The sequence below is a fragment of the Silene latifolia genome, chromosome 11 (genome assembly GCF_048544455.1).
Source record: "Silene latifolia isolate original U9 population chromosome 11, ASM4854445v1, whole genome shotgun sequence".
NCBI classification, from domain to species: Eukaryota; Viridiplantae; Streptophyta; class Magnoliopsida; order Caryophyllales; family Caryophyllaceae; genus Silene; species Silene latifolia.
Window position 1 is genome coordinate 104,344,389 of NC_133536.1, and position 12,389 is coordinate 104,356,777.

At 38.8% G+C, this 12,389-nt stretch overlaps 1 protein-coding gene across 1 annotated transcript; it reads right to left on the reverse strand.

Annotated features, from left to right (window-relative positions):
- Window positions 1-3,353: 3,353 nt before the first annotated feature.
- On the reverse strand, window positions 3,354-8,365 carry LOC141613753 (uncharacterized). Its single transcript, XM_074432495.1, has 6 exons — window positions 8,255-8,365; window positions 7,480-8,149; window positions 7,206-7,292; window positions 6,907-7,106; window positions 5,436-5,521; window positions 3,354-3,549 (listed from the first exon to the last, which is right to left on the reverse strand). Exons 1-6 carry the CDS (start codon window positions 8,363-8,365, stop codon window positions 3,354-3,356), a joined length of 1,350 nt encoding a protein of 449 aa, XP_074288596.1.
- Window positions 8,366-12,389: the final 4,024 nt, after the last annotated feature.

The following is a 12,389-nucleotide window of genomic DNA, read 5'->3' on the forward strand; positions in this document are numbered from 1 at the left end:
TGAGTCGGAGCTTGGAAACTACTAATTGTGATGCGCAAAGAAGTAAGATAGCTAGGCGAGCAAAGGAAGAGCTTCATATCACTAATGCCTACTTTGAAGAGCCATATCTCGAGTTCTACAACTGATTTTCAGGTTATTATAATTGGAGATGAAAGCTTTTCATCTTAGCTTTCCAACGCCACCGAAAACGCTCTGTTTGCCCAAGTAACGAAGAAATGGCGGTCGTTTGAAGTTCAGTGTGCGAAGCAGGAATTGTGCGCTGGAAAGTACTCGATCGAGTACTTTCTTGTTCGATCAAGTCCTTTTTCTACTCGATCGAATGGTGCCTTTTTGATAAGTGTTCGATCGAATACCTAAAGTCATCGATCGAGAGGTTTTAGCTTGGATTTGTTCGATCGAGTGATATAAAGTTGCTCGATCGAGTGACTAGCTTATATACTCGGGATTTTTATTCCGTGTTAGGTTTATTTTATGTTAATAATCACTTCCCTATATAAAGGAAGTTGGGATTAGGTTAAAAACATCTTATCATACTGTTTTACTCTAAAATCTCTGCTGCTTTTCTCTCTTTTGCCGGATTCTAAACTTCTGTAATTCTCCCTTTACTCTCTCTTTAATTTTACTCTCTCTTTAATTTGCGATGTTTAGTATTTCTTTACCTTTCGCTCTTGCTTTATTTATCATTATGCGTAGCTAATTTCTCGCTAGGATTTAGGGATTCAATGAACTGTTGTTAGTTGCTAATTAGGTTTACAAATCTTTTGTTTCTATCATGTCTTTGTTGTTAATCACTGCAATTAACTGTAATTAGCTGCTTGAGTCGACGCATTTAGCTAATCGAATTGGTAAGCCTTGACCTAGACCGGAAGGTTGGAAGGGGTGAGACCCGCAGTGAACATTAAGATGCTTTAGTGAGGGCGGAAGCTAAGCTAATAGTGTTTTAGGGTGAATTGAGACCGGAAGGAGATATTCGCTGCCCCTTAGACTGGTACACGCGACCGATCTGTGACCTTAGCTGCAATTATCTGACATTCATTGATGACCCGACTATCCTAGTTCTCTCTCTTTTATTGTTAATTTATCTTATTCTTTTCTCTTGCTTTAATCTCATTTAGTTTAGTTTAAACAACTCAAACTCCCAATTGTGACCGTAGACAGACTAGAATTAACAAGTAGATAGTGACCGCCTCCCTGTGGAGATCGACCCTACTTACCGCTGACTTCTGTTAGTAGTACTTAGGTATTTATTTTTGGTACTAAACGACGGTATCACTAGCTATACATTTATACTACAACTGATTGTATAATCTACTAATTTTATTTTAGGATTAAAGCATTAATCGTTTTTTAAAAAATGGATTTATTATTCGAAACCCCTAAAATAATTCAAGTGACAGAAACATTCTAGACATCTTCAAATCTAATTGACTTGATTACCTTTGTATTCCCTACAATCCAATTGATTTGTTCATTTCTCTCTCTTTCTCTTTCTCTCTTTCTCTTTGTATTTGATACAGTCACGAGAGCGGAGCTCATGGCTTTACGAAAGGGATTGATGATCGCTCTTGCAATGCAAATTCCCACGACTCATTATCCAGATGGATTGGCGAGTGATCGGTAACTTCATGAAAGTCTATCGCTTGTTGCCTACGACCTATTCTTACTTGTTTCGGATTTGTAAGTCGTTCATCAAGACGCGACTTGGAAGATAGGAATGCATTTTGTAGATCAGGAAGCAAATGCTTGTGCGGATTGATTGACGAATGTTAGTGTTTCTCATTCCCAACAACTCAAAGTTTTCGAATCATTGGACATGCCCAATCACCTATTGCGTTTGATCAAGGCGACGTTGGAGGCGTAGCTACGCCTCACTTAGTTCAGCTATATGCTTTTTAGTTCTTTGTTTTGTTGTGTTCCTTTTAATTTTGAGTTAGTCCTGCTTCTATTTAACAAAAAAAAAATTGTAGACATGAGAACATTCGTACTTTCAAAAAACCAGACAAGTATGAAAACATGTTTTAAAAGACATCGTCAGATCCACAACCTCGTACATCTTTTTTTTTTTTTTTCTTTCCCATCAAAATCATATTTGGGAAACCCCGTACACAAATAATTAGATAAAAAATAAATAATTAGATGATTTAAATTAACAAAATGAGTTGATGCATATGTAAGCCTGAATGACTGTTTGCATAAACACCCAAAAAGATAATCCTGATAACTGCTGATTGAGCAAAAGGACGTACAAGGGAGTAACTTTCAAGACTTCTTATTTCATAAAAGAAGTCATATCTTAGTTTAATTAATATTTGCATAAAGATTACTTCGAGTATAGGTAGGATTGTTATTTAATTTTATAATAGGAAAAGTTTTATAAAACTAGTAGGAATAGTTTTAGGGTTTTACTTTTTCACATGCGAATTTTACTTTTTTCACATACATTTTTTTTTTACTAATTTACCCTTCTCATTTTTTTCTCCCTCACCCACATTGGTTTTCCTCCACCTCCCACTGACAACCACTTTGTTTGAGCATACTCCAGTCGAGCTCACCTCACTTTCCCTTTCTTCAAACACCCTTATCTGGCCTCTCGTCACCCCCAATTCCTTGTCCAACCACCATGCTCCTCCTTTTCGACCACCCCACACTTCGATAGGATGTAGTGATTGGATTTCTTTGATATTTTTTGTATATGAATTTATTACGAAATGACTAATGAAGAGGTTGTTCATACTTCATACAGTACAAGATTGTAATCAAATGCTTGTGAAGGGACTCTTCCGCTTCCTTGCTCCTCAGTTTTAGATTGTAATCATTAATATATTACGGAATTGGAAAATTAGTTTGGTATTAGGAAACATGATAAGGGTAGTTAATTTTCATCACTTTATATTTTTCATGCACTTCCGTTAATTTGCAATCATCATTATGTAATTATGTCTGTCGAATGGCATGATCTTCTCATTGGTAATTTTGGTCGTCCATTATGATGTTAAAATCATTGATTCCATTAACACGTTGGAATCATGAACCCTAACTGAGATTAATTGATATACAACAAAACTATCAATTTTAATACTCTAATAATTTCAACAACACAAATTAGAAATTGAGAAATAACTAAATCAATCAATCAATATCAATATCATTATCAATCAATATATATAATTAAGGGTTATTTAATGAGAATACTATGAACTATTAGGGTCCTTCTTAAAATACTCTATACTTTGAATTAACTAAGAATACTACCAACTAATGCACTCATCGCCACATAATAGAATAGGTTGAAGGGCTACCTGTTCCACCGGTTGCCCTTGTTTAAAACCTTATTTTTACTAATTATTATCCAGTCATACTTCCCCTTTACCTTCTCTTTTACCTTTACTTCTCCCTTCCTCAGTATCCATGTTACTCTCCAGTTTTCCCACAACATCTTCATTCTCTTCTGAAAAATGAAATTGGTTCTCCATACTTATCCTTATTATCAGTTTCAATATCTTCATCAGCTTTGAATGTCCGTTTGTCTTATTCCTCGAATTGAGTTTTCTGGCAAAATGGACCACACATAAAGAGAAAGTAAAGGTAATGACAAACTACATAAATACCTGGGAAATGGAAAATAAGAAATATCAAAAGTCAAAACAAAGATCTCACACGCATCAGTTGCCAAACAAATAAGCATGAGCCCGAAAGACATGGGTATGGAAACAAGGTAAAGAGGGCATAAAAAGGACAGAAGCAATCCAATAAATATTTGACAAATCTCACTAAGATACCCAATATCTTAGTTGATGAACAGTTATTAAATTGAAAGAAAATTACTAATTAGAATCTTAATTGCACTTACAAGCTAAAGAGGACCGCTTTATAATTGTATGTGCAAAATACCCAATTTAAGATTTGTGAATCAATGCATTTGATGAACAACAAGATATACCCCTTTATTTATAAAGGAAATTTGAAGGAGATAGATGTAGTGTAGCTGTACAGGAGGATAAAAAAACAAGAGGAGCGATTGAGAATTTATATATGAAGAAAATTTGCAGGTATCTATTAACATTGTAAGGGGAAGAAGATGAAGTTCTTCATAAATAAAAAAGTGGGACCCGCCTAACATATTACCTGCTATACCAAGTAAAAAAGAGAGCAATTCTATTGTATGAGAGGGGGTGCATTAGTCAGTAGTATTTCCAGTTAATTTAAAGTATAGAGTATTTTGAGAAGGCTCCTAATAGTTCATAGTATTGTCATTAAATAACCCTATAATTTAAAGAGGAACTTTTCGAACGATGTTATTGCCTACTGCTTTTGTTTAGTAAATTATGTATATAAAAAGATATACAGTAAGCTTGGATATTAAATTACTTAGCCAACTAATTTGTTTAATAAGTTGCCTATAAAAAAAACTTGATACTTAATTAATTAATTAACTTATTGAAATTCTATCATTAAAAATCTAAGATTCATTATCTAATTTAATATAATCTTAGTTTACCTTATAAGAATCTTCATGATTATAAATTGGCAATGAAACAGTATTTACGTACTCATAAAGAAGAAGTTTTTGCTTAATTGGGGTTCAAACCCAAACTATTTAACAAAATAGGGCGGTTTTCAAACTATTTACCAAAAATGGATCCACATCCTCATTTCTGCTTTTTTTTTTTTAAAAAAGCTGTATATATCTCGCTGTCCCGGACAGCGAGATACTATGAAAACCGAGCATCCAGAATCTATCCAAAATGGCACTTAAATTACGCATGTCATGTCTCGCTGTCTGGGATAGTGATATACTTGCTGCACCATTTGTCACTCTCTGATATAGCGACTATGTCAGGCCCAGAAAATAGAAACATTCTGCATGTTTCTCATTATTCATTTGGGTTTAATTAGAATGATTTGGAGGAATTTTGATTTTTAGGGTTTCAATTGGTTTGGGGGTATTTTTTTTAAATGCTTAAAGCCTTAAATGAAGTGAAAGGGGGATTGATGGTTTTGTAAAATTGAGTCCATAATATCTCGCTATCCCACTTAGCGATAAACTGCAACCTCATTTTTCTTCGCATTCTGGATGCTCGGTTTTCATAGTATCTCGCTGTCCGGGACAGCGAGATATATACAACTTTGAAAAAAAAAAAAAAAAACCGGAAATGATGACGTGGACCCATTTTTGGTAAATAGTTTAAAAACCGCCCTATTTTGTTAAATAGTTTGGGTTTGAACCCCAATTAAAACCTACTACGGCTTCCCTTCTGTTTTTCTTGCTCTCTTAATTACTCCATTGTGCTTCTTTTCTCCCTCTTAATTAATTCATTTTGCTTATTTTCTCCCTTTTTATTAAAAAAAACCAGCCTAACATTGTAATTTTATCATGTTGATCCATTATTTGTATTGTAATCTTATATGAAACATATAATTGTATTTACTTCTACTCATGAGGTTCAATTTTGCTTTTGTAGGAACTAGGAAGCAAAATCGCATCCAACCGATTCAGCAACAATGTACAGTTGGTAGCGATCTGATAAGCATCAATATAAGTTAATCAATGTCAATTATAATAATGAAACTATAGGTACTTATCAAAATCATTGTTAACCGTGAGACGTGAGTATAAGGTGTTTTGGTAAAAATTTACCGAGTTATTAATTTAATTGGTGAGTGATAGTGATTGATCTACGGCCGATTAATATTGGATTATAACGAATTTAAGGAGTAAATATGCAATGAAGTAAAGAAGGGAAAGATAAACGAAAAGGATGACACGAGAGATTTTTAATGACGCGGAAAATCCTGTGTGGGAACAACCGCGGGGGGAGTCGGAATCCCGCCAACTTTGCACTATAATCGATATAAAAACGCCCAAGTAAGAAAATACAAATGTTATGTTGCTAGATAATTATCGCCAATTGCTGATGGATTTTTTAGAGTGAAGTGTTGCTAGATGATATGGTGAATGCCCCTTTTGTGCCGCTTCCTTTCTCCTTTTATAGTTGCCGAACAAGGAATAGAGAGTCCAAAAACTTCTTTCCTCCTTTTGCTCCTGGACTTTGGGTCAACTCCATTAGAATAGGAGTTTGTTTTTGACTTAGCCCAACAATCCTTCTTTGTACGTGTGTTTTATACTTTCTCAACTTGTGTTTGTTCCTCTTTCAATCTAACGGCCCATAACTCGCCACCTCAGCGATCCCTTTTTCCTTTCTTCTACCAACCGCCTCATGCCACATCGCCATCCTACTACCACTCTTTTTGCCAATAAAATAATGCCATGAAATCGACGCAGACCCTCCACTTGCCATTCTTCTTTGGAACCACTACCACATTGGACAACCACTCGGGGTACTTTACTTCACGAATCTTTCCTGCAGGAAGCAGGTTATCTACTTCTTGATTTATGACCTGGTTTTTTTCAGAAGCAAATTTTCTTCTTTTTTGTTGCACAGGTTTATAGCTTGGATCCACACTTAGCTTGTGAGTTATCAGACTTGGGTCTATCCCTATCATATCATCATGTGACCAAGCAAAGCAGTCTATGTTAGTTCTCAATAACCGAACGAGTTCTTCACGAATTTTACCTGTACATTCAGATCCAATGAGAACAGTTCATTCTGGGTGCAGCGCGTCCAGGATGACTTCATCTAGCTCTGCCTGCTGAGGCTCAATGTACTCGTCCTGGATGCGCTGGCTCTGTAATTGCTATGCGGGCGAACCGGTTGTTGGCTTCAGAGCCACTTTGTAGCAATCCTTAGCTTCTTCCTAGTCCCCACGTATCTCTTGTACCCCCCAAGATGTTGGAAACTTCAGGCATTGGTGGTACGTTGAGGGGATTGCTTTCATCTCGTGGATCCAGGGCCTGCCAAGGATCACATTGTAAGTAGAGGGTCCATCAATAACCAGATACCTTACCTGTTTGTTTACACCCCCGGCGTAGGTTGGGGTGATGATTTCTCCTAGGGAGTGCTTTGTTTCGCCACTGAAACCAACTAAGGGAATTGCCTTCTTTGCCAGATCTTTCTCGGTGAATCCCATTCCTTTGAGTGTTTCCATCATGATCAAGTTGACGGAGCTTCCGGTATCCACTAGGATCTTTTTCACCTTGCAATTTCCTATGGGGAGCGTGATGATTAAGGCATCGTGGTGCTGTTCAGGAGCAGATCCTGCGTCTGTTTCATCGAAGGTGACTGACGGCGGATTCGGTGGTTAACCTGCGGGGAGCTTTGGTCTGTCTCCCTTAGTCCTGGTTGCGTGCCTCTTAGCTGCTGAATAGGTCAGCCCACACAGCTCCGATCCACCTGTAATGACATTCACAGTTCTAGAGCAATGAGGAGGGGGGATGGCAGAACCTGATCCGCTGAATTTACTCTGGTTGCGTTTCTGGGTAGGAGGTGATCCAGGTTCCTTGGTCATAGTGGAATTTGACTTCCTTTCTGAGGGAGTGGCATTCATCGGTGTTGTGGGTGTTGCTGCCGTGGAACTCACACTTCTTGCATGTGTCTCTGCTGCTGGGGTTTCCTTCTGGAAGCTTCGGCCATCTGACTCTGCGTCCCAGCGCCTTTAAGGCTTTAAATAGTCCTGCAAGATTGGTAGTGAAACCATACTCACTTATTTTCAGATGCAGATCTGCTTCGCCCTTTCCTTCAGAATTTCCAGAAACTTTATTGACGCTCCTGCTGTAGGGTTTGGATCTTTCGCTCTTCTTCTCTACTGGCGCCTTTCTGGATACTGGGTCTGAATCATAAGTGCCTCTTACGGTGCGAGAGTCTTCTTCGACCTCATGACAAAGAATTGCCTTCGATTGTACCTCCTCAAAGGTAGTGCATGGATGCATGGTTAGGTCTTTGTATAGCTGTGAATCCTGGTGCAGTCCTCGGCGGAAGGCTTGTATAGCGGTTGTTATATCACACCTCGGAATTGACACCTTCTCTTTGTTGAACCGGTTTAAGTAATCACGGGTAGATTCCTCAAACCCTTGCACTATCCGGTAGAGGTCACTGGCTTGCTTCTCCGGCTTTCTGCTGCTGGCGAACTGCTGGTTGAAGGCATTGACTAGGTCGGCGAAGCTGGATATGCTTTTATTAGGTAGACCGACGAACCACTGCAGGGCTGCTCCTGACAGTGTTGACCCGAAACCCTTGCACATACAAGCTTCCTATAGAAATCCAGTTGCGGTTATCACCATCATTTTCTGCTTGTAGTGGTTGATATGGTCAAGTGGATCTGTGGTTCCGTCGTAGAGTGTCATAGCTGGCGGCACACATCCTTTAGGAACACCGATTAGAGCTATATCATCCACGAAAGGTGAGTTTGCATAGCTATCTCTGGCTGCTTTCTCCAGCGGACGGGCTACGCCTGGTATCCAATACATTAGCTCCCTCAACTCCTAGTATTGCTGCTCCAGCGAATTACCTGCTCCTGCATGAGGGTTAGAAACAGGCGGAAAAGAACCAGCAGGTGTACCTCCTAGCCAGGGTGCTCCAGAAAGTTGGCCTGGTGCTGGGTGACTGGTTACTGGTGTTGCACTGATTATGGATCCAGGCTGCCATCCTGGTGTCTGCTGTGATCCGCCGATCTAGGCTCCACTGGTGAACTGGTTACAGGATGGAATTGCTGTATTAAGGACAGGTCCAGATTGCCATCCTGGTGTCTGGTGTGCGGGGGTACCTGAAAAGGGTGGAAGGTCAGAACCTGACGTGGTGCTAAACAAAGCGTTACCTGTTGTCTGCTGTAGACTCGGTGGATTATCAAATGATAGGCATCCCAATCCTCTGGGCTCAATTGGTTCGCTGGGTGCTATTCCTGCTAAGTCTAGTCTGGTGACTAGTTTTGATGGAATTGATCGACCCGATCCTCCACCGCCGGTTACAGTCGGAGCCCTCCGGTGCGATGTTGGTTTGGCCGGATTTCTTTGTTACGATCCGAGCAATCGGGTTCGGTTGTCCTTCCTCGGATCCTCAACGGCCCGACTTGAGTGTCCATCCCCGAATCATCACCGCATCGGATCCGGCCGGAGATGCGCCGGAAAACTCGCGCCGAGCCTTCGGGTCGGCTCCCGGATACGGCTTCACTTCTGCTGGGCTGCTTTCCCTACTGGATTTGGACTGACTGGATGCACCTGTTGCCTTTGGAATCTATGGTGGTTTCTGAGGCTGGGGCATGGCTCTGGTCGACATGCTGAAAGGGATCGTCTGGCTGGACGCTGGGGATGCACTGACTGATCCTGCGGATGCAGAAGTAATTCCTCCTCCAGAAGACATGGCTGACATGCTCTGGCTGCTGGAAGGGTTCTGGCTGGTTCCAGACATGGTGACGGCTGGTTCGGTCTTGCGAGGTTTGGCTATAGAAAATGATCACTATGCCCCACGGTGGGCGCCAAACTGTTTTGGTAAAAATTTACCGAGTTATTAATTTAATTGGTGAGTGATAGTGATTGATCTACGGCCGATTAATATTGAATTATAACGAATTTAAGGAGTAAATATGCAATGAAGTAAAGAAGGGAAAGATAACGAAAAGGATGACACGAGAGATTTTTGGTGACGCGGAAAACCCGGTGTGGGAACAACCGCGGGGGGAGTCGGAATCCCGCCAACTTTGCACTATAATCGATATAAAAACGCCCAAGTAAGGAAATACAAATGTTATGTTGCTAGATAATTATCGCCAATTGCTGATGGATTTTTTAGAGTGAAGTGTTGCTAGATGATATGGTGAATGCCCCTTTTGTGCCGCTTCCTTTCTCCTTTTATAGTTGCCGAACAAGGAATAGAGAGTCCAAAAACTTCTTTCCTCCTTTTGCTCCTGGACTTTGGGTCAACTCCATTAGAATTGGAGTTTGTTTTTGACTTAGCCCAACAATCCTTCTTTGTACGTGTGTTTTACACTTTCTCAACTTGTGTTTGTTCCTCTTTCAATCTAACGGCCCATAACTCGCCACCTCAGCAATCCCTTTTTCCTTTCTTCTACCAACCGCCTCATGCCACATCGCCATCCTACTACCACTCTTTTTGCCAATAAAATAATGCCATGAAATCGTCACGGATGATAAAATCAATTTTTATCCCTAACATAAGGGTATAAGATTTTAGCAATTGAATTGATAGAATTTGTAATAGTAATGGAATCTCGGAAGTTAGCTTCTTCCTCGTTCAAAAAATTGGAGCTTTAGCTAATAAAGCATCTTCAGCTTATATTACTCCATTCAAACTTGCATATCCATCTTCAGATACATAGAGTAGATGAGCTTAATTAATTGTTTAGTTCAGATTAATTTAGTTGTGTCATAGTTAATTAAAGAATTTACAGAACATACTTTGTGTCTTTTGTTCGTATATCGCACGCGACATACTCGCGGCATGTTCTTGTGTGGCACATGAAGGCGCGGTTGGGAGGTCGTTTATGACGCATGAAAGAGTGGTAGGATGTTCGTCAATTGCACATGATTTGCTAGCCATGTTTTGTGAATCGCGCAAGAGGTTTATGTTCATCACACCAATTTCGAAAACATAGTCTTGTTGCACATGATAATCATGAAATAACATAGTTTGTTCATCTTTAGCATTAAAAACTCCTGAATCGTTATTTGCATAATTAATTTGGAGTGTACCCAAATTTCAGATTAGCATAGCTATTTAGGATTATTATTCAACTAATTATAGATTTTCAGCCTTAATTATTTGCCTTTATCTTTGATTAATTGTTGGAGATGTACCATTATTTTTCGAGATTAAGTTTTAGGATAGTTTGAAGGTAAGAGGGTCACAATCATTTACTTTTTTATTAAACCCCCACAAAGAATAAAAAAGTAAACAAATAATTGAGAAAAGAAGAGTAATTTATTATCGCCTCATTCACGATGAGTAACAACCACGTATTTTTCTTTTTTGTTATGTTCTACACTGTTTGTAGGAATAACTTAGGATTATCAATTTATACAATAATATTTTAGATTACTTGAAACATAGTCATACTTCGTAATTGCCTTCAGTTTTGAGTACAATAATATTTTAGAAGAAAATACAATAATATTTTAGTAGAAAATTATTACGAAGTATGATATGTTGTAACAATGCAACCACCAGTACTGAAGGCAATTACTACAAAGTATGGCTATATATTTCTTACCACCAGTACTAAGGCAATTATTACGAAGTATGGCTATATATTTTAGATGGATTCGAGTATGATATGTTGTACCACCATAATTTAGATTGTATGGCTATGTTTCAGGCAATATTATTTGTTAAATAGTCGTAGCATTATCGTTGATGAGTGATCTAGAATGGAATAATTGCGTGGCTCAAGCATACTTCGGTTCGTGACATTGAAATGGTATGACAAATCGAGAATTGCCTATCAACACATACTTCTAAGAATTTTGGTTCAGCATGGCCAAGGCAACATAGGGCAATCTCCCGCTTTATATTTTGCAATATTCCATATCTAATGCGGTACTCCTTCCATCCCACTTTTATGATCCTACTTTTTTGGGAAAGATTTAATAAATATTATCAAATTACTACTTTATCCCTATAATTAAGAACTACTTTAGATCCCGCGCAATGAATGCGCGGTATTTATAAAGTTACTCAATATATATCTGTGGACATGGACCACCCGCGCCGCGCACACCCGCGCGTTGTGATGTTTGAGGCGGCTACACTTCTCCCACGGAACCTTGGTTTGCCAAAGCACGTCATGGGCCGTTACCGATTTGTGAGGCATTGAAACCGGTGAAAGGTTGAATAAGCCTGCATTTGTGGAGTCGCCACCAATTTTTATTGAAAATTGGAACCGTTCGAATACCTCGTGTCATGTCAAGACACAAAGTAGTGACATGAACACTAAGAACTCGTTACCCTTAGCATTCTATGTCTAGAATGACTCTCGTGGATGCCAATGGACACAGATGTTCACAAAGATCTGGAGTAAGGGGTGATGGTACGTATTAGGAAACTCTTTATTTGAACACCTAATCCCGCCCACCTCGATAGCGACCTCTACTAATGATTAGGGAAGTTATTCATATTTGATATGTCGTCGATTATATGCATGCAATGCAACATCCACAAATTAATCCTAGCATGTGAATTAAACTATGTCGGTGAACAAATAATTTAGGAAATTAATTATATCGAATTGGGATTTAGAATTGATTTTATGTGAAAGATCAAGTGAATCATACATAAGTAAAAAATACGATAAATAAACACAATAATTAAAATTACAATTGATTACAATGGTTTAATGGATTTACGTCAAAAGTACACTTAAAACGGAATTTTGAAGATTAAAAGAGGAAAATAAAAGGTTAGAAATTAAAGTAATAAAATAGGCCAGATTAGGGGCGATATTACAATTATTAGTTAATTAAACACGTAATAAGAAGCTAC